The 24,218-nt window shown below is 27.9% G+C and overlaps 1 protein-coding gene across 1 annotated transcript; it reads left to right on the forward strand.

Moving 5' to 3' along the window:
* Nucleotides 1–3,217: 3,217 nt before the first annotated feature.
* LOC119678830 (high affinity cAMP-specific and IBMX-insensitive 3',5'-cyclic phosphodiesterase 8-like) lies at nt 3,218–17,002 on the forward strand (the record flags this gene model as incomplete). Its single annotated transcript, XM_038090891.1, is given in 15 exon segments — nt 3,218–3,274; nt 3,456–3,661; nt 4,061–4,120; nt 9,249–9,303; nt 9,403–9,501; nt 10,047–10,157; nt 10,379–10,548; nt 12,663–12,873; nt 13,529–13,696; nt 13,760–13,852; nt 13,919–14,167; nt 14,236–14,455; nt 14,514–14,674; nt 16,181–16,448; nt 16,515–17,002. Coding segments are annotated over 15 exon segments (2,274 nt in total), but the record flags the coding sequence as incomplete, so codon positions are not given.
* Nucleotides 17,003–24,218: the final 7,216 nt, after the last annotated feature.

The raw sequence follows: 24,218 nt of genomic DNA on the forward strand, positions 1-24,218 counted from the left end.
CAAAGGAAACAAATTATGATTAAGTACAATGCAAAGACACATTAAAGGGCCAACGCAAATCCCGCTTAAAGGCATATCCTGATGCATTAGCGCAAAGCGCCACCTGTCAAAAGGACGAAAAAGCAAGCGTGAAGGGGAGAAGCGAAGTGTAGGTATAACGCATCGAGTAAATTAAATACCAAAAAAGAAGTATTAAATATCCTGAAATAAATACTAAGGACAACAAAAAAAAATTGTGTAAGAAAACAGAAAAATCCAATAAGCTTTAAATTTTATCGAACGACAAAAGGGCAAAGCTTAAGTATAAATAAAGGAAGAAAATGAAATTTCTTCCTCATGGAAGCTTAAGATTAAAATTTTCAATACAGTTTTAAGGGATCTGAAAATTGCTTGTGTATAAAAATTAATAAATTTTACTTATACCATGAATGCTAATAATTTTTGACACTGATACGACATATTTTACTAGGGATTAACCAAAAGCTTAAGTTTGTCCCTTAAAATCAATAGATTTTATGAAAATTTTAAACCTTTGTCGAATGAATGAATGTTTAACATACATTTTTTATACAGAGTTGATATTTGGGGTTTTGTGAAATTGATGAAGAAAATCACTAAAAGGGAAAAATAGTTAATAAATTTAATAATCTTATATAATAAATATGTACAGTTTAATTGTTTTGTGAAAAATACCCAAACCACTTAAAATTAATGGTAAAAATTTAATTTTCAATGCTAAGTGGAATTGCAATTTTTAAGTACTCATTAAAAATGTACTTAAGAAATATTTTAGATATATATTTATAGATGTGATTTTTAATGTCCTCATAAAATGTGTCTGTATACATATGAACTTCAATAATAAATAATACTCCAACTAACGTTCTGTCATAATAATATATGAAAGTTATTTTAATTGCAAAAAATGTGTTTATATATAAATTATAGCACTAGAAAAAATTCTTTAGAATTTAAGTAGTTTTCTTCTAAATTAATTATATAAAATATCTTTAACTACCTTTCGCAAACTTAAATACAATTTGAACTAATTATTCATTCATTTGTATGACCAAGAGGAAGAAAGTTTCAGACAATATTCCCTCGAGGAAACGAATGATAAAGAAGAAACATTCAAGTAAATTACGATATTTCAATCTATTTGGACGGCTCGAAAATAAACTGTATCTAGAAACTAGATCTCTTCACGTCATCTACAAGCATAAATAATTCCCTTAGGCTACCTAATGAGACCACGGATTATCAGGCTGAAATCTTAGCCATTAAAGAAGCATGACTGCAAATTGCTTGTCACATCAAGAAAAAATGCAAACAAAGCTCTTGAATCTTTCATTACAAAACTAAAGTTAGTAAATGAAAGTAGAGAGGCAATCGATGAGCTAAACCTAATGGTTAATATCACCCTCATCTGGATTCCAGAATATGGAAATTTCGAAGGGAATGGGAAATCAGACAGTTTAGCCCGCTCTGGTGCGTCCCTGGATGTGTCTCTAACGATACCGGTTTTTATTACCCTGAAAACCATTAAGAAAAGTATTAACCTCTATTTTCTTCAGCTTGCCAATAACAAAAGGAGGGCACTAAGTCATGCGCAAGTGATTAACATGATCCACTTATAACAAAACAAAATCCTGAGAACTTATCCCATAATCCAAGAGACTATGTGAACAATGCAAGACTTACTGCAGTTCTTTCTGGTCATTGGTGTTTAGGAACCCACGCAGAGAAACTGCGCATTCCCCATAATCCGCTCTACAGATGTTGTAGAAACCTGCAGGAAAAAGAAACTGTAAAATTCTTTGACGTCCAGAAGAAATAAATTTTTAGAAAGATACGAAAGCAGTTTATCAGACTGTTCATCAGTAAAGACGAAAGACATATTAAATTATTTAAATTCGATGGGATGAATTTAGTCTATATTCTATCTTAGGGGTTCTTGCGAGGATATGGTAGTAAAACGGCTAAAAATTGCCAATTATCTAATGGCTTGCCACTGTAACTATTCAATCAACCATGACCGAAAATGTTTCCCAAAAATGATTGTCTAAGAAAATCGAAATATAGGAAAATAATTTTATTAAAAAAAAACAGTACTTAAAAGCAATAACAATAAAGTTGTGTTTTAATTAATTCATTAATTAATTAAGTAATTTGTCTTAAATATGAAATCGTGACGCGTCTTATGACAAGAAGAAACTATTTAAAAATTAGAATGATTCGAATAGAAATGAAAAAACAACAACATAAATTTTAGTTAATTTATTGAAATTTGGCTGATCATACAACGCTGTTTCGAGTATTGCCAAGTACTTATCATCAGTAGTCTGAGGAAATATTCGAATTTCTTTTTGATAAGTTTATAGTCTGTATTTTGTTTGTTTGCACTGCAAGTATCAGGCTAGAAACTCGTATCTGTCAAATTAGAAGCAATGACTAATCGTGTTTATTCACACGAATTATTTTTGTTATGTTCATCTTAGTAATAAATTTACAAATAGGGTATTAAAATTTCGTTTTGCTTAAAGATGTTTTGTTGGAATATATATTTTTTTAATTATTCTATTCAATTTTTTCGCTGTAATAATGACAAATTATTTTGTACCGCAGGCTTATTAGCAATTTCCACAGTAATTGATGAAATAATTGCCATTTTATAAACGCCTAAAATTATATTGCCATTTTTTGAGATACAATAATAAGCTGCTATCATTACCCTTAGAAAAACAAGGCATGAAATACAAATAATTTTCCGATACATATAGGGTTCAACTCCTCCCAGTCACACTCAATTCTGTTTATCAAGTTAGTAAAAATAATGGAATAAACAGCAAAAATGGTGCTTGCCATGACAGTCTTTGCGTAAAAAAACTTTTGAATAATTTATCTTCGTTTAAAAATACAAAATAATTTATTAGCTTTCTGCATACTTTGCCTAAGCACACATAAAAGGAAGACATTACAGCTTGTAAGCAGCTATGTATATTAAATGTATCTACCAGATACATTGGCATGTGTTGACTAAAAGTGAGTTTGTGTGCGACTAAAAGGTATCAAATTGATAACCAACGATACCAAATTCAATTTCAAAGAACTTTCATTTTATATGCAATTTAAATATTTAAAATGTGTTTTGTGTAATATTTTTATAATAGCGCCCGTGTTTAACTTGGCTTTTTTCTTTTTAATTTTTTATTTGCAGAAAAATCTCATGGACTTGAAATATCCAACCGTATTACCACCGAATCCTCAGCTTAAGGTAAATTTACTTAAACGCCATGACTAATAAATTTAGCTTTGACTAAACTTTTGCAATTTACTTCTCAGTCCTCGTGCTTCAAAATGTTTATCTCATTTGTTTTTTTATCTTTTTCTTGTTCGGTCTCTGTTTACCTTTTTCGAAACAAAAATGTTAACAAAACGAACCAAAAAATAAAAAGGCTCTACTTGTATTTCATAAATCGGACAATATCTGTGAAGTAATGACACAAGCGTGTCATCGCCAACAATTGGACGTAACTGTGGTGAAGACAAAGGAGGCAGCGCTTGAGATCCTTTCAAATACAAACACCACAGCGGAATGCTATCACTTAATTGTAATTGATGCGCGCTCAACCAAGTATTTGGATGCTGAGTACATTACCAGGTGAGTAGGAGTAAGAGTAGAGTAATATTCCGCATAGCATCATAGCCTGAGAGCAGCATTACGTTGGGTTGTGGTATGTGGGGCAAATGCAGAATATTGGGCAAATGAGGTTTTGTTACTAAATCGTTTTTAGCCCAAACGCTAATAATGATGATGATGTAATGATGTGTCTTAGTTGCCGGCTGCAGGTTTTTAGTACTGAATTCAATTTTCTTAATGGCATTTACCGTAGCTTTGCTGGTTTTGTACAATTTTATTGGGTGCAGATTTTAAGGACACACTTTATTGCGTTTAAATTATTTTGCCCTTAAATTCAGTAAATTTATATAATCAAAACACTTTAAGATAACATATTAATCCTAAGTGGTTTTCGTCATTAAGCCCTTTTTGTATTTTTAGGTCAATTCGTCACACAAATGGACATCATTTCACAACAATAATTACAGTTGTAAAGAAAAGGTAAGTTCTTACTTAAATAACAAATAATATTTTGACATTGAATTATATTATATCACCAAAAGATCTACTAGTCTTTTAACTCTTTAACTTCATAAAATACAAATACTTGTTAAATTAACTTTTTGAAGTCAATTATGACGAAGGTTATGTCAGGTTCAAGTGTGAGTCTGTGGTAGACTCCATGAGAAGTGTCAATGGGTCCGTAAAATAACCGTAGGGGTCTTGTTTTTAAGGTGTCTGTTCTCCTTATGATTTGTTTCCTAGACAGTTTTTTATGACACCTATATTCCTGATTCAAGAGATAACATACTTGAAACACTTCAACCAATTTATTTTCTTTAAAAATGTATAAAGCTTCCGATATTAGTTTCTGATACGTTGGGTTGAATAACAACGGAGTGATAATAGACATGCTTCCATACTCAAAAAGTTGAAAGATTATAACATACTAACTACTAATTTAATATAAAAATCTTAACTCTATTTCCTGTTCGAATGGAATAGAAAGAAAGAAAATTGTTTAAAGGAAGCCACTATTCCATATATACGAATCGATCCAAACTAAAAAAAAAGGTAGAAGAAAAAGTCTGCTCTCACAACCTGAACATATGAGTTTTTCCGACTGTCTAATCAACCGAGTATATTCTATAGAAAGCGAAAGTGATTTTATTGAGTAGGCAGAGTCCTTACTAAAACACGTCGATTGGTCTGAAAAAAAATTACGAAAATAATTCTAAAGTTTTGAAAAGCTCTCTGAGCAGTGGGACATACTCATGGTATGGATGCCAAATGAATATGACATTAAAATTAATTGCATGGCAGACAACCTTACCAGATACGGCAGTACTGCTGAAATATATCCCTTACTTCAACAGCAGATGAAATAATATCTCTAACTGCAAACAATCACCTATAATATAGCCAGAAGTGGATGGTAAAAAAGCAAAATATTTGAGATGACTTTGTGAACAAGATCTTGCTGACTTAATGGAGGTGACAGCAGGTCTCTCTCAGAATAGCAAGCACACTAATCAAACCAAAGCTCTTAAAACGCAATGAGTAAGAACAGAAAACTATTGAGCGTCTTCTCTGTAACTGTTCAGCAGAATTTGCATGAGAACACTAGGATAAGCGTTCTTGCATAATCTGGGGGAAATTCCCAAAATAAACTTTTACCCAAGTTTTATGTTTAGACTCTGTGATTATCAGCATTTTGTGATGGTATAGAATTCTCGCAATTCGTTATATTATTTTCGACTATTCACAATTTCTTTTTTTTAATATATAATTCATAAATAATCATACCCAAACAATCGATTATGAACTTTTTCCTTGCGCGGTTGATGAATTATGATGGGTATCCATAGACGGCATATTTTGACTACATAGATACCCATATGCTTTTTATTTATTTATTTTTTGGGTTTTTTTTTTTTTATAAATAATCTTTTCCATTGCGCTGTAGATAAAGCTTTGAAGTCTATTCATCATCAGTATGTTGTGACGAAGATATCCTATTAATTAATCAGACGACTTTCAAGCAGCTTGTAATGTGCTGTTAATGATAGCCTATCAACTATCAGCATGTTCTGATGATGTTTGATAGACGTTCCATGAGTGCCTAAGTAATTCTTCAATTGATTTTTAATTGTCCGCTCTAAATAGAGGTTCACTTAAATAAAATTAGATCGAGAGCAATGAGGTCTGAATATTATAGTAAATAAAATATTGGATAGCATCTACCCCGAAGATAGATACGACAGATCCATGGAATGTTATTGTTATATGGAAAAAATAACATATTGATGTCTAATTACTCCTTCAGGCGTAATTAATTAAGGAATATATATAATACTTGATAATAATTGTATATTTACATATGAAAAATTTGAATATTTATTAGCTTTTGCTACTGATAAGCTCTTAATTGCGATTATCTACTTAAGGTTGACTAAAAGAATTTTCAAACTAATTTGGAGCATTGCGAAGTGTTAAAAGGCAACAAATTATTTACAATTTCGTGCTTATCCTGTCTCCATTACACTTCGGTGGCGTTAATTAAACTTTGTTTTCACGGTGCTGTCATTGTGGCTGCCATTTTCTAAAATGGCTTCTAAAACGTTATTAAATTAAGAACTTCTAATTAATCAAACTGCAACTTTGTCTGTCTGCCCCAGTTTATGTACATAGCGGGTGTGCGTTCAGGATGTGATACCAGGATCTGTTGGCGTGAGAATTTGAAGTGAAATTCCGTGTGTACAATTCACACTTTGATGTGTCAGTCAGTTTGTTGGAGAAGTTTCGTTATTGACATTAAAAAGTTTAACTTGCAATACAAAACAGTAAACATAAATTCTGCAGGTGTTGTGTTTCCAGTTAGGAATCATCGCTATCTACTCTCAACAGAGCATTTATCGTACTTTTCTTGAAGTTCTTTTACTCTTTGACTTGTGAAACTCAATTCGATTTTTCGTTAAATAACTTTTAAGATTTCCAAGTATTTTTTTTTTATTTTTCCAGTATATTATTTCTTTTTTTTTCTGGATTTATTTATCCTTTCGTAGTTCTATTTCCTTTACACAAGAATTTTATTATCAATTAATCACGAATTTTGTACATTTTCTCATTTTTATTCGTTAGTGTTTCTGTTTATAATGTCGGCTATTTCCTGTTCCTTATGTGAAGTGAATTAATTTCGTAACTTTTTGTTATTTCGTCCTTTACAAGGGTTTAGTTGGGGTAAATATTAAGTCCCATAAAATGACAATTATTGTGTTAATAAATTATGGCTATTTGCTTTTTACAAATTAGGAAATAGACGAGTATACGGGATGGATTTTACTACTTATTTTATTTTGATGTAGGATTTATACAAATTTATTATGAAGAATTAATTATTAATATTTTTCTTAATTTCAGTAGTTAAAAATTTTAATGCCAGCTTTACACTGTTTTATGTCTTAATTAAAAATATAAGTAGGCAAATTTGGTTTAAATAATATCATAAAAAGTATGTTACTGCAGCATAAAGTACTTACCTTTATAAACAGGATTAAAGTATTTTAATATATTAACAATTCCAACAATACTTTAATACTTTAATAATCGTTTTTCTATTTTTTTTTCTTATATGTGAATACCTACTATATACAGTATTGTAAATTAGACTAAAAATGGTCCCTTTTCTTAACGACCGGACAGATCTGCCATTCATGAAAATTAAAGACGGAACCAAGTTTATTGAGTTATCGTTTTGGTTCACTTTTACTAAAATAAGAGAATCGTGTATGTTTTCTTTAATAATGTCTATTTTAGTCTTACCTTTTTGTGTTGGTTCCCTTGGTATAGAGTATAAACAACGTAAAATCTGTGAAATTACACGAGCAATTATTTATACCCAAATGGAATTTGGTTAGCCAACTTCATCTCATCTAACATAGTAAAATAGTCTGGAATGGACCAGTATTTCATCAACCGCTCCAAACAAACCTTACTCAACTTAGCGTAATTGTCTGGAATAAACCAGTACTTCATCAACTACTCTCTCCATCGCTATCTTATTCAATCTTTAATTTATATAACTCTTTTGTTGTTGTTTTCTACATACATTCCTCTTTTTTTGAAGTGGTCTCTATTTTCTTGTCATGCATTCGGATAGAAGGGTATTTCCCTCATGTATAAACTGACGTTCTTATTGAGTAGCCTAGTTGACTTTTCTTTTTTATAGTCTTTTTCTGTCTAAGCTATTCTAAAAACTAAATTTATTATTAATATGATACAGTACTTCCTAGCGACATCCCGATTAAACTTGTCTTATCTTAAAGTTATCATTTACTCAATATTTTTAATATGTACTTTCCATAATTTATGGCACATAGTTATTTAATACTTACAATTATTTAATAATAAAAATAATAAAATGTTTTAAGAAAACTAAAATCACAGTTTTACTTCTTTTTTTAAGATAAGTAAATAATTTATAGTTTTTTTTTCTCTCTATTTACAAGAATAATTATGCTCTATAAATAAATGATCAAATTTTAATAAAAAATTTTTCAAGTAAATTTCTAGGTTGAAAATATCAATCATTAGTGGTCTTTGTCAAAGATCGTCATCATCAATCAGTAATCATAAGTGGATTTTTCCAGATTTTTTTCAAAGACTTTCAGCATCCACTATAAAATGCCTTCCTCTTAAATAGTTTTCTTAAAGCGTCATAATGCCTTATAAATGGTGCCTTCTAAAGACCACCACCATCCATTTTATCAAAAAATCTTTATCAAAATTAGTCATTCTTCTCCACCACCATCCATTTTATCAAAAAATCTTTATCAAAATTAGTCATTATTCTTCACGTCGGCGACTTAGTACTTTAGGAGCCCCCTTCCTTGAAGACCTGTACCAGTTACCAGTTCGCAAAAGGTTCTAGGTGGTTTTAAACCCTGAGGTTTTTATTATTTATATACGGCATCACAATGGGCCAATAGGCCTAAGTGGATTCACTGGGGATCACCGGTATGACCTAACCTAACCTATCATACAGTTAAGTCCGAATACAGTTAAGATCAAAGATGATTGATATTTGGCAATATTAAAAAAATCAAAATTAAGAGTATGGTCAGATTAAGAATCCATTTAAATAATAATCAAATTTTTGGATTGTAGTATTTCCTCACTATTACTCTCTCTTCTATTTAAAATAGAATTTTTGTCATAGGTCATAAAAATTTGTAATAAATAAATTATTTTATAAGTTTTATTCATATCATCACGGGAATAAATTAATAAGTATTCAGTGTTTGTAATTATGCACACCTGGATTATTTCTATATATGAACCAGCTAAAGATGTTTCATTACTAGTTACTACATTCTTATCTAACTAAGATTTACGAGTAAAATAAAGAATGTATGAATAGTATATAATAAATTGTAGAGATCATTTATATTTCAATAAACTATATTTTCGATAGTTTACGCCATAGTTCAGAGTTTTTTTTATTTATTTCAATTAATTATTATTAATTATAATTTAATATTTGAATTTGTATATATTATCTCTCTTTATAAAATTAAACAAAAATATTTAATACGCTTAAAGTATTTATTATTTTATCTTTCTATTGCAGCTTCTTTGAAAAGGACGATGTCCTTATTGCATTATTAGACGCTGGCGTTAATAGAGTAAGTTGATTTGTTCGCTTTGACTATATAAAAAATATGAATACATTTTTTAAAAATAAATTTTAATAATTTTTTTTTTTAAATTTAAAATTTTTTTAGTGCATGGCGGAAACTACGAACTTATCCTTGTGCAGCATCGAATTGAAACAAATTTTACATTCAATTGTGCGACCACACAACGTCATGTCAACTCAACAGGTAAACACTGTGAACATTTTTCTTAACTTAAATTTTCAGTTGGAATTAACATAATTCAGACAGGAAATGAAAAACTTTTGCTTTTGACTTATATAACGAAAAAAAAAAACCAAAATAAAATAAAATAAAATAAAATGAAAACGGAAACAAGTACAAAATTTATAATTTAACTTTGAGCGCATAAGGACTTGAAAATGTTCAAAAAAGATTGCATATTTTGAGGCGCATATAAGTTGGATATACATTTCTTTGTGATATTAACAAAAGTTATAAAATATTTTTAAAATACATAATAATATTACACTAATTAAAAGTTTTAAACTTTTATATAAACAAGTATAACAAAAATTATATAAAAGATAGTAGATTTTTTAATTCTTATTTCTTATTTTTTATTTCATTTCATTTATTGTTAAAAATTATTATTAATAAATAAATTAAAATATTAGATAATTGTATACATGTTATTTTTATTTTAATAGAACAAAAAGTATTAAACAATTAAATTAAAATTCTTTTAATAAAAATTCTTAATATCTTTACAGGCACTTTACACGGCCCTTCACAGGCTCAAAGAGGTCCTTATCATAACCGATGATGTACTTCGAATACAATATGCAAATAAATCTGCTGAAAGATTATTGAATATGCGTTTGGTAAGTCAAACATCATTGATTTAATAAAACTCCTTTGCAACACTAGTGGCACAAAAATGGAAAATATTCTTCCAATTAAATCAAATTGCTGGCCAATTAGTAAAGAATTATAGTTACCTTTCGGTGTAATACTTTTGACAAGCTTATAAATAGGAATTTTAAAATGTTTTTAAAATATCTTTTAAAATTTATTTCTATTTTTTTTTTATTTTTTTATTTAGGATGAAATTATCAGTAAACCACTTGCAGACATTTTTATTTCGGATGTTTCATCTATAAGTGCACATGGAAAAAGCATTAGAGAATTCGATGGAATTTTAACAGTTCGCCGTAAGTGCCAGGATGGCATACCAATGCACGTACGTGTAGTGCCTGTGGCTTGTATTGGGAGGTAAATATTGGAAAACGTATGGTTCGAATACTAACAAAGTTAATTGAAAAGTTTTTATTTTTTTTGCAAAAATTTTCTTTTTTTTTGGAATTTTTTGATTCACATATTCAAAATATTTATTCAAAAAATAGTTGTTTTTAAAAAGAGAAATTTTAGTAAAAAATAAGTTTAAAAGATCAGAAATTCAAAAATGAAACAAAAATGTTTGTTTAAAAAATAAATTGGTTTCAGAAGCAAAAAATATTAGCTAAAATAATTCCCTTTAAGCTTATTTCAAATTTCCAACTGCTAATATAATGAGCCAATAAGCCAAAGTGACCTAAAGTAGTCATTTATAGACAATGAATTGCTAACATCATGCTCGACTATTCTATTAAATGTAATATTAAAAATGTTTAAACAAAGATTTCAAATAGAAAATTAGTTTACTATTTTATTCCATTCTTTTTTTTTGGTGCTGTAAGCTGACACTTTTACATATCATTTTGCTTACATGGGTAGGCTAATATATCATTTTTCATTATTTTTATATTGTTAGCTGCCACTTTGATCCTTAGCTTATTCTTTGACTGTTAGCTGGCCAGTACTCTAAATCAGTACTAATAACTTATAGCTCACATGAGAGTTAAGAGATATACTTCATAATTGAAATGAATTTAATTAGGTCAGAAAAAGATTAAATCTCCAATTTAATCATCTTGTCTGTTCAAATTTATTTTCCTGGAATTTGATAAACAGGAATAAGCAAATGGAATATACGTATATATATATGCCGTATCTGATCATTTCTGTTGCAGTTGTGGTAAGAACGATAAAAGTACCTCTCGTTTACCTTGTTACTGCACAGTGCATACACGGCGTAGATTAACTATAGTACGGCTTCCTTGTTTGAGGATCTTTGCCAGCTTCAGTACCTATCTGTTTAAACATTTTAAGTTGTGACAAAAATTCAGTTGGTTTTTAAACCTCTGAATTCTTACTCAGTGATTCATTAAGATCGCCAGTATAACCCAACCTAACCTAGCAGGGCAATTTAAATGATGTATAAAAATTGTAATATAAAACTTCAATATAATATTTCATTCTATACTTGAACAAAGTTAAATATTGACTGATGATTTGAGTGGAAGGGTTTATCTAGTAATTTTTTTTTACTTATAGTTGTATTTAAACAATTTCAACTATTATAAGACAATATAACAATCAATTTTATGTATTTAATATAAAAGCCAATAAAAAAATTAAGCTAGATGAATGTACAAATATACATATACCAAACAAGAGCCGCTTCTATTTATTATTCTTTTTTGTAATCTTTAATGTATATACTATTGGAATAAATTAATGGAATATCCCCAATTCCAGTAATGTATAAGGCCCCGACCGTCTTTCTAAATAAAGTTCTGTTACAAACTTCATAGTTCCTTTTTAGCTCCCTCTCTGCCGTTTTTCGCAATCTTTTTTAGGGTATACTAGTTATTATTTAACCTATAGGCCTAAACCTTAGTTTTTAATAGGTTAAATTTAATTATGCTGAGGAGTTATTTTTTAAAAAACTCTTTTTTAAAATTTTTATTATGTGATATTAAAAGAAAAATTGTCTTTATTGAAAGCCAATTTTAATCTAGTATATATTGAACGAAAGGCCTACTAATTTCCGGATAGATCCCTAGATCCATCGATATGGAGCTTCTGGTATTTATCTGAAAAAAATTTTTTACCATTAAGAGAGTTTTGAAAAGACCGAAAGAAATAGTGGGCAAATTGTGTAAAGTCCGATCTATATGGTGGATGCACATAGCTATATATCTTCTGATATTTTACTAATTTTAAAATTTTTATTACTTTTTACACATGTGACACACTACACAGATGCCTTCACAAAAAATTTAACATGAAATGTTACCTTTCAAACACATGTTTGTTTGACATAATGAGATTACTTCTGCCAGATATACGAGCACCAACCATATCTAATGGCAAAAACCGAGGACACTTATCAATCTCACCCAATATATTCCAAGTTTTTAAAAATTTTTTTTTCTTAATAAATAATGACTTTAAATTGATTTTATATATATTAAAATTTTGTTGATTGATTTTTTTTCTTCTAGAACTCCAACACATTTTGTATTTAATTTCGATGTACCTGGTGGACAAAATGATTTTATAGCGACACTACCACAACCGAAGGAAGCACCACGCGGCTCTCTACATTCTATAAGGCGAGGAAGCTTCGATGTACGATCAGTTGCATCCGATGGACTGCGACGTACTAGTCTAGCAAAATTGACCTCACTACCACTGGAAGCGCCAATAACAAAAGTAGGACTTATTAACAAGCTAAAATCATTTCGCTTAAATTTCCCATATTGCACCCAATCAGCTCCCGCTTAATCCAATAACAGAAACTCATTTTTTCATTGAGTTTTGTGCATTAGTGCGTTTTTTTGAAAGAAGAAATTGTTAAATATGTTACTACATTTTGAATTTTGTTTATGCTATTTGCAAATGTTTCGTTTAAAATTTTGCACAATATGAAAATATGAACACAAATCATAAAAAAGAACAGCACAAATACATGGAGGCATTTCGAAAGTTTTCAAAGCTAAAATAATATTACAATAAATAATTAACTAGTAATAATTATTCTCGCTTGAAAACTTTCGTAATAACCCTCGTAAACACTTATGCACAGTATTGCCATCAAATACCAACTAATTACCCACATAAAGCTAAAAGTATTCACAATAATTTAATTTATTGTGAATTACTTATGCTAAGCTTAAGTAAATTAAACATCTTAACAACAACAATTTTCTAACGCACACTTAAACTATGTTTTTTCTCTTTTTCTATTTTGTTTTTCGTTTTTGTTTTGATTGATTTAACTCTTTTGCTCACGTTCGTTCGTTCGTTCGTTCGTTTTTCGTAATCATTACGATTTTTGCTGCTCACGAAAACCACGCTCGCATAATAGATAATCAATTTACTCTCACAAGTACAGGAGAATTGTTCGGCAGATGAGGCGCGCCTCATAGATAAAGTACTGGAATTCTTGAAACGTGAAGGTCTTTATAGTCCGCAAATGAAGGAAATACGTACAGAGGATCCTATAGCAACCGATTTAATTGGTGCACTCTTAACGGTATTATATTCTAATGCTAACAAAAAATATTAATATTTTATTGCTTTTCTTTTTTAATCTTAGGGACCTAGTTTATATTCCTCAAGACGTAGCTCAAATGACTCCATTATACGTGTATCAAGTCGCCCCTCTGGTGTCATGCCAGCAAAAATGAAAGTAAGTTATTCATATTATATTAGTCCATACATTTTGTGTTAAATGAATTTCTTTGTGTTCACCTAGGCAACTCCACTAATAATGGAACTACTCGAAGAATCTCTCTCTTGGGAATTTGATATATTCAAATTGGAAGATATCACTGAAAAACGTCCACTTTTGTATTTGGGTATGGAAATCTTTCGACGTTTTGATGTTTTCGCAACACTCAATATCGATGAGAACATATGCAAAAGTTGGTTGGCAGTTATTGAGGCTAATTATCATGAACAAAATTCATATCACAATAGTACCCATGCAGCCGATGTTATGCAGGTTCGTACTACTCATTAATAATGCAATACAAAAATCGTTTCAAATAAATTTATTTTTCTTTATTATAGGCCACTGGTTCATTTTTAACACAACTTTCTTTTAAAGAAATCATGATGGATCGTATGGATGAGGCTACTGCACTTATTGCAGCTGCAGCACATGACATAGACCATCCGGGTCGCTCGTCCGCATTTCTCTGTAATTCAAATAGTCCATTAGCCATATTGTATAATGACCTGACTGTACTGGAATCACATCATGCTGCTACTACTTTTAAATTGACTTTAGGTAACTCCTTATTCGATTTCGTATTCATTCGTAAGTTTAAAAATATTAAAATTTTCAGGTGACGATAAGATCAATATTTTCAAGAATTTAGACAAAGAAACCTACAAATCGGTACGAAGTACTATAGTTGATATGATTTTAGCAACTGAAATGACGCGGCATTTTGAACATCTAGCAAAATTTGTTAGTGTATTTGGCACCGATGTGGAACCCAGAGATGTAAGTACTGTGTTTTAATTATAAAAAACTTAATTGTTATAATTAATTCTGTGCAAAGATATAGGCAAAGTTATGTCGTAAATCCGCAAAAAAAATATTCAGTATGCTAAGTATCCCCAATAAATATTAATTTATAAACTCTCATAAAAGATTCCGTCTTTGAAACATAGATGCTGTTTTTTGTTTAAATTTATTTTCCTAAAAATTAAGAAGCAGAAATGAGAAAATGGAGTACACACATATATGTTATACATGCTAGATAAAAAGTATCTGGAATTCTTTTACTTTCCCGAAACTAAAATTATTACTTCTGAAACACAAAGTGCCTTCTTCAATAGTACTATCAAGTGACAGACAAATTGATAATTTTTTGCATAGTTTACATAATAATTCTGGATACTTTGTACACAGAAAAATGAGAATCAAATGGGTTTCTTACAATGGCAGCACACGAGCACAAAAGATGGGTGATGATTTTAATCTGCACTATTACAAACTGTAACACTGCCTTTGATCCCATCACAAAAAGAATATAATTACTAATACTCGATTTAATTCAGATCAATTTAGACTGTCATCCTTCTAATTTTTGTTGTTATCTGTTTGGAGTACTAGAGTAGTCTAGACCACCCATGACAAACAGTATTGCTCTTCATATTGTATTGTATTACTTCATTTTTTTTAGTTTGTCTTACCGGTGGAACGCTCGTCTATAAAAATTATATTTAGTAGTTTATTGTTATTTTTAAATATTTTTTTTAAAAGCTATTTATGATAACAATCTCGGTTCAACAATAAAATAATTCCATTATTTGGCATGTAATAATCAAAAGATTTGCTATTAGTGATTTAATCCTTTGCAATCTGTCTACAGCTATACAAATTATTATATATCATGTTTCTAAATGTTGCTATGATCTAAGACGTGAATAAAGCTGTTTCGTTACTTCCTAAAACGAAGTATATCTTGTTATTCAATCAACTGTAATTTCGTTCGAATGCGCTACCTCATCTGTGTAGATAGGTTGGATTGGCGGCCTTGTTTCTAAGAACCCCTCTTAAACTTAAATAATGACCTACTATGGTGTTACAGGAATAGTCTTGGTGTGGGCATAGATTGAAATATCAGCATACAACCAACGCCAATAAAGGTAACCCACCTATGGAACATGTTGTAGCTTCTAAACAACTTTTATTTAGTGGTCGAAGCCTGAAACCATTTTTAATAGGCCTGATTATCGAAATACATAATGATTATACATAAGAAAGAAAACCTCACCTTTCTCAACAGTATATCAATGCTCCACTTTCTTAATCTCATTTAAATGTTTGGTCCATCCTACAATTTCTCTTTTAGCCTACACTGCCAATATTTTTATATATTATAATAATAATATATAATATATTTTATAATATATTATTATATAAAACACCAAATAATTATTTAAATTCATCCAAAATCATTATTGTAATAAAAAAAAAATATATCATTTATTTTTCTAATAGATTGTTCAAACTGAAGACGAGAGCTCAATATTAATTCGAAGAATGCTGATCAAAGTGGCGGATGTAAGTAATCCGGCGAGACAACCCGCATTTTGTGTAGAGTGGGCACGTCGTATAGCTGAAGAATATTTCACGCAGACAGATGAAGAAAAAACCAAATCGTTACCAATAGTAATGCCGATGTTTGACAGAGCGACTTGTAGCATACCCAAAAGTCAAATTGGTTTTATTGAATATATCATACAGGATATGATGCATGCATGGGATAGTAAGTTTTTAAATAAATTAAAGAAAAGAATGGGTTTCCAATAAATAAATTCATTTTCTAATTTAGGCTTTATTGATATGCCACAATTGATAACTTATATGCAAATCAATTATTCACAATGGAAAAAGTTCGAGGAACAAGGAATACATACTTTGGCTGATATAAAAACAAAACAAGTATCTCTCAATGCCAAGAAGACAACGTGCAAATAGCATTTGGCATTCAAGAGGTTGTTCTCAGGGCTACTAAAGCCACAGCCGGTCCAACCTCAGTGTACTTTGACGATTGGCGAAAACGAGCTGGAATACTGCATGCAGAAATAATCAAATCAATACAAAACTAACTGAAGAAGTGACTAAAGATAATGGTGAAGCACACAAAGTGTTATGAAGAGTTTAGAACTGTTATAATAATATATGTCACAATATGGTACAAATTGAAAGTGGAGGTTGGTAGTACTCGGGGTGTGTTAGTACGCACAGAATTGTGTAAAAATAAATGTGTGAAAAAAAAATAAGTCAAAATATTTTTTAAAATTTAAATATTTACAAAACAAAAACAAAAACTTATAACAGTTGTGGTATATACATATATATATATAGTATATATATATAAAAGAAATGACAGTATCCATAAACTGTATTCCTGAAGTGAAAAGGAATTTATTTTAATTTAGTATAGATTTAGGACATGTGTACAGAAAAACTGTACTAATATGTTATATTAAAAATGGGCTGGCCTCAATGTTTAATGTTTAACTGTTGCATGAATTAAGTTAAAATTTAATTTTAAAACTTAAGTTAGAAAAAAATGTGTTAATTTAAAAAGTAAATTCATTTACAAATTAAAATTTAATTGCTTCAAGAGATAAAGATTTACGATTTAATTACTAACTTCTGACAAGACAATCTCGACAATTTGAAAAAAATAAATAAATTTCAATTTTAGAGAAAAGTAATTAAAACATATTAAATTATATAAAAAAAATTTAAATCAAATTAAAATAAATTTAATTAAAATTAATTAAAATTAATTAAATTAAATTAATACAAACTAAACTATTGTTTCGTATTTAAATAATTTTTTCTAACAAAATTTAATTTTATTTTAACTTACATATATACATACATTATATTATATATGAAATATACTATATCTAACAAACAAAAAAAAAACAATTTATAATATTTCTATAAGAAAATATGTTTTTAATAATTCGACTAAAATGACTGAACATAAATTTATGAAAAACTGATACTTTCACAAAATATTTTATGCTAACTTTATATAAAAGTTTTTTTTTTTTATTAGAAATAATAAAACTAATAGTAGAAAACACAAATTTAAAAATAATTTAAGTATATAAATTGAAAATATGAATTACAAGATATCAGTAACAAAGATCTGTCTTATATCAAATATTAAATTAAGTTCAATATATCTATATACATACATATATACTACTATCAATTTAATGTGTAATTGTGTTATCAGATTGTTTAATATAATATATCGACTAATATTGAAATGAGTATTCAAAATACATAAAAATACAAATCTAAATTGTATACTTAAATTGATGTTGTAAGCAAATGTGTTGAAACCATGAAATACATAATTAATTAAAATAATTAATTAAATTAGCTTATATTGATTATATATGTATTACAAATAATGCAAAAATGTAGCGATAAGAAAATTATTTTAAAGAAATTCTTATTCTTCTATGTTGTCTTGTTTTCTCCTTGCAGGTTAAGGATAAATAAGTTTAGGATTTAGTAAATGTTATTGCAAATAAAATTCATTAATACAAAACAAAATCATTTATTATGTTTAATTTTTTTTATTTATTATTTTAATAATATATTTTTTTTTTGTTAAAGTTAATTATTTTAAAAAATATTTTCTTTTTTCACTCTACATACATAAACTCAGTTCACGCTAGAAGTATGTACTATTAATAGTACCTAGCTCGGTAAGTAGAGCATTTGTTATTGGTCACTATTGGTAGTAAACATATCTGCTTATATGGATTTATAATAAGAAATTGCCTCAACTTACTTATGTCCCTTCACATAGCATAACATATACATATAATTCATATTCGGTTGAGAAATATTGATTTGCCTGTAAAAATTTCTTGGTTCAATATCCCTGCCCTCACTTGGTTCAATGAAGGCCATATAGACACACTGGATATAGGACATAAGTAGACAACATCTACGAACATTTCACTCTGCATTTCTCAAAATCTGTAGGTGTCAATGTATTTTAGAGCATATAGATAGAGAATATAGGTGTATATTTTAGTCTGAATTTCACAGAATCTATCAACGTTTGTGTATATATCACTTCTCATTATATAGAATCTATAGTTGTCAACATCTGTTACTATTATATATTATCATCTTTTAGTAACAGTGAAAACTGTGTGCGTATATATTAATTTTCATTATGTAGAATTTATAGATGTAAACATCTGTTACTATTATTCATTATTATCTTTTATTAACATCTCTTGGTATTATTTAACAATTACCTTAATAATTTAAATTTTGGCTGACCATACCAAACTGTGTGCGTATATATTAATTTTCATTATGTAGAATTTATAGATGTAAACATCTGTTACTATTATTCTACATCTGTTATACTATTATTAATAATTTAAATTTTGGCTGACCATACAGCTGTTTTAAGTATTGCCAAGTATTCATCATTAGTGGTCTTGGCAACAGCTGTATGGTCAGTCAGAAAATCAATTAATAAAAATAATATAAAAAGATTTTTTGTTGTTGTGGTTCTCTACTTTTCCAAACCTCTCTATTTAACAATTACTTAAAACTGTCTTAGTAGTAACAATGTTTAAGTAAGGGAATTACAATTAGGCTGGTAATTACTATCGACTTTTGAAGTTTTATGTTTTGAGTAAAACTACCATAAACATATCGACTTAAGTATCTATATCAAAGGTATATCCAAAATTGATTTTTATATACAAGTTATTAAGATTGACAGCGATATGAGCATTGATTTATGTACATTAGCAACTCAGCAGCCATTCCAAATATAAACAATAACTTCTTTAATTAACCAAATAGGCCGATTTCAAAATTTTTATCTTAAATTCAATGTTCTAGTATGTACTAACAAAATGGCGTTAATGTCAACTTGGAGCAAAGAAGTTCTGTCAGCACTAACGCCAATCAACCAACCATCGTGTATATGAATACATTAACCCTTGTCGTTTAAGTATGGTATGGTCACATCAGCAAATAATAAATTAAAGTAAATAATAAATATATATTGTAGATGGTTAAAAAATAATAATAATATAATGATTATAATAAAATATTTCTACAATATATTATAAACATTTTAAGTAATGTTACGGGTTGATATGATCATAAATTTGTATTTAAGTTGAAAATTGTTTATAAATTTAAGTTTCAAACATGAAATTATTGTTATTTTATAAAAGAATATTATAATATTTAAAACTTCAATATAAGGTACTTAAACTTTTAATTACAAATTTAAAAAATAAAAATTTACTTAATCGTTCTGTCCCGTGAAGAGTAAAGAACCTACGTGGCTTTTTGAGACAAAATTATAGATAACTTCTCTTGCGAAGCATTTGTTCTGTGATTGTTAAGTAATAGTTTCCGGTAAAAACAGATTTTAAAGAAATATATCTTTGACAGTTTGTCAGACTATTCATTTTAGGGGTTTTAAGGTACAGTTTGTCGGACTATTCATCAGTAAGAAAAAAAGGTTTAATTAACTCAATTTAAAACAATGGATCAAATTTTTATCCCTTCCAGTTTTAATTTGAAATTTAATTTAATTCCTCCATTTAAAAAAATTAATTTAATTTTTATCTCTTTCGATTTTTTTGCAAAAAGTTTGTTAGTAAAACGCACATAATCGCTTATTATGGGAAGCGAAAAATATCTGATAACTTGCCACTGCTACAAATAACTCTCAAATTTTTTTTAACAATTATTGCAAAAATAACACTCTGTAATATGGGTTTGAATACTACTACTCTATCTGAAAAGTTCGCTTTGTCGTAATATTATGAATCATAAATTAGAAGATACAAGAGGTCATTAGGATACAATGCAAAATCTCTCAAAATAATAATAATAACATTTTCATAAAGAGCATTTTTTTAAGTAAAACAGCTCTATTCCAAACTATCATTATTAAACTATTGGTGTTAATCCTCTTCCGACATCTTTTTTCAATGTGTCCTGCGCCTTTCCGTATAGATTTAGCACTTTTTCGCTTTAATATAGAAAACGTTCGAAAGGTGCCTTTCTACAAATAGTTGTTCTTATTACACACACTCTTAAAAACACTTTTATTTGTCTTTCTTTCTTCTTTCCCTTTTCTTTTTTCTATACTGCTCGTACTTGATTTTATGTTTTATAAATCTAGCACCCATAGTTAGTACTCTTTGCATTGTTTTTGTAGTCTAAAAAAAAACCCAAAATTCATATGTATGTCTTAGATATATATTGAGAACTTTTCCTTTCACTAAAAAATGCAGAAATGACTAGCAGGAATAGAAGGGTAAAAGGGTATGTACTTGAGATATTAAATACAAAAATAACACACCGAGTCACGAAAGTAACGGAATAGATCATTTGAAACTTTATGTAGTTGAGATATTAACGAAATATTCTTAAATTGGTAGCAGTTTGTAAGCTTTAATGTGAATTTATAGTATGATCTGTTATATATTTCGTTTATAAGAATTAAGAGAATAGTAACATAGTAATATCATACACACGATACTAACTAACTAAACTAGTAATACTAGTTATTAATATATACATAAGAGAAAGAGAAAAGATAAGAGAAAAAAACTAGAAAATGTATATATTATAAACAAATATTTTCTTGGTGATTTCATGATGTAAATCGATAAAACTAACTATGTCTGTATTGGCCTATGTTTGATTTTAATTTCCGTACTTTCAAGAGTCATTCCATCTTTCATCTTATCTTCAATATTATTAAAGAAACTTCCAAATATTGAAGAGTTGACTAATTAGACGAAATCGGTCAGACAAAGGGGTTAATGACACCTTTTAATAGATATTAAACTCAACATTAGATAAACAGTAGTTGTAGTTATGTGTGAAAGATAAGTTGTTAAAGAAAATAGTACTTGAGATAAAACTTTTCTTGTATAGAAAACATGGAATAAAATAAGAATAATAATTTTAATTCTCACAATAATTTTTAAGCTTATAATATTACTAAATGATCATGTATTGCAAAATTTTTTGAATTAAAAAATTTTTAGTATAAATTTCTTTATAATTTATTTATTTCTAACTTATTTGAAATTCATATTCATATTATTATTTGATGCCAACCAGATTAAATCCGAAATAACTTATACCAACAAATATATATTATATAGTTTTAGTTTTCAATATTTGTACTATAAGCATATATTATTATTCGTATCTGTAATTTTACTAGAATACATTATAATTCTATTTAGTATAGTAATTAAATAATTGATTGTTTAAACTAGTGTTTACCTAATTTAATCTTAAAAATATAAATGTCCAGTGCACTCATTTAGTTTATAATTATCTTTTGTTTATATTTTGTTTTCATTATAAAATAAAAGAAAATTATTCTGACTCATATCCTTTTAGCTTAGTTTAAAAAGATCGACTTAAAAAGTATTAAAAACGAATTTTTAGAAAATAAATTTCTAATAAAATTAATTATTTTATATATTAATTGTTGAAATGAAAGTCAAAAATACATTAAGTAAAAAAAATATAAAAAATTAATATTGAAAATATGTACATTGATATTTCTATAAAATGTTCTTATATCCATTTTAAATGAAAACAAAAATATAATAATAATTATAAATATATATATATATATATATCTATATGGTTTTCATATCTTATGCGAAATATTTTTTTGTAGCTATGCTGGCGTGGCAAATTTTCTACTATACTACAATTCAAGACTTTTTACTTGACAAAGTAAAATTAATAATTATTTAAAAATTATTAAAATTTACAAAGATTAATAAATTCTTGAAATTCTTATATGTACTATAACCATATTATACTCTCCTTAAATAAAAATAAAATAATTAACATAATGCAATAAGCAAAAATATATATATGTATATAAAAAAGAAATAAATGAAATAAATACATAGAATATATGTTTGTATGTGAAAAATTTATTTAAATGTTTATATATATATATACTAATGAATGTACAATTGTTTACAATAAAATAAGTATATACTATATATCCATAACTTCTACAGAAATATTTAAACTAATTTATGTTACTAAATCAATGAAAAAATTGATTATAGTATATAAGAATGATTGTAAAATTATATTTTAAATATTGAATAAAAATTTATGTTTCATGTTAAAAAAAGTTTATTTACTTGAATTTTTTTTATATTAGAAATTAATTAAAAAAATGGATTTTAACTAATTTATATAAACAGACACCTGTAGATTTTGTCGAATACACAGTAAGACTATCCAGAGTCCAGTTCATCTATTCGGCTTTCGTTAAATCGTATTTAAATTTTCTTCACAATAAATTAATCTATCTAATGTACTTATTTAGTTCATCTAATTTAATAACTCAGCCTATATACACCGATATCTATAGATACTATAAAATGCAGCGTAAAGCTTTTAACCATCTCATCTTTTTGTGTTCTGCCATGCGAGAAAGGACGATACTAGACTTTCTTTGAAACTTTTAAGGTCTGGGATTTTTCAAAATCAGCTTAAGTGACTCTTAATATTCAAAAATATATCAAAACAAATTATATAATTAATACTTATAATAATAAAAAAAATAGTTTATCTACTTTGACTATATTGCAATGTAGCTACTCCACGTGTAGAATAATGTTTATATGTACAAAAAATGACTTGTTTACTTCATATAGGAACCTGTGATATAAATATTAATTATAAATAAAATGTTATTAATAATTCTATCCATTAGAAATAACAATTAATAAATCAAAAAGTTAAAATTTAATGCGACAAACTATGGCATTACCTAACAATTCCATCAAAGTCATTCACAAAATTAATGCGATGATGTTGTTAATTTTCTTAACAAATATAAACACACTATCGAGTTTATTATAATTACTCTTATATATACTCTTATATATATATTTTTACAAATTTATTATTTCTAAATAATAAAAAGCCAAAGTGCTAAGTCATTTATGGACTAAATGGGCACCAATAAAATTTCACTCAAATTTTAATGAATAAAAAGTTCGCGTATTGAGCCAAACGGACACATAAAATTAAATCGAAGAAAAACTTTCATTTTTAATGACCCAAAAACATGTAATCGAAAAGAAATAAATATACACGAGTATTTGAGACATCTTCAAGAAAGAAGCCAATGAATTACATAAACAGTTTTCAAAATTTGGTGTCACGCATCTGAACCACTTAAAAAAAGGGTTATCGGTGGGTTTCCAAAATTTGTTCTGAGATTATTGAGAGCAATGCGAGAAATGAGAGAAGCAAACAGCTTTGAAGAGGTACAAAGTGATTTAATTAATTCTGTTGAATATTTTAGAAAATTGCCATAATCACTATTATATCCGAAAGGGTTTTTTTTTTATAAAACAAATATAAACACACACAGTGTTATTCAGAAGTACTCGGTAATACGGTATGTTACTGAGCCTTCAATTCAAATAATTTCTTAAGTCTTTGCCAA

The sequence above is a fragment of the Teleopsis dalmanni genome, chromosome 2, assembly GCF_002237135.1.
Source record: "Teleopsis dalmanni isolate 2A chromosome 2, ASM223713v2, whole genome shotgun sequence".
Taxonomy (NCBI): domain Eukaryota; kingdom Metazoa; phylum Arthropoda; class Insecta; order Diptera; family Diopsidae; genus Teleopsis; species Teleopsis dalmanni.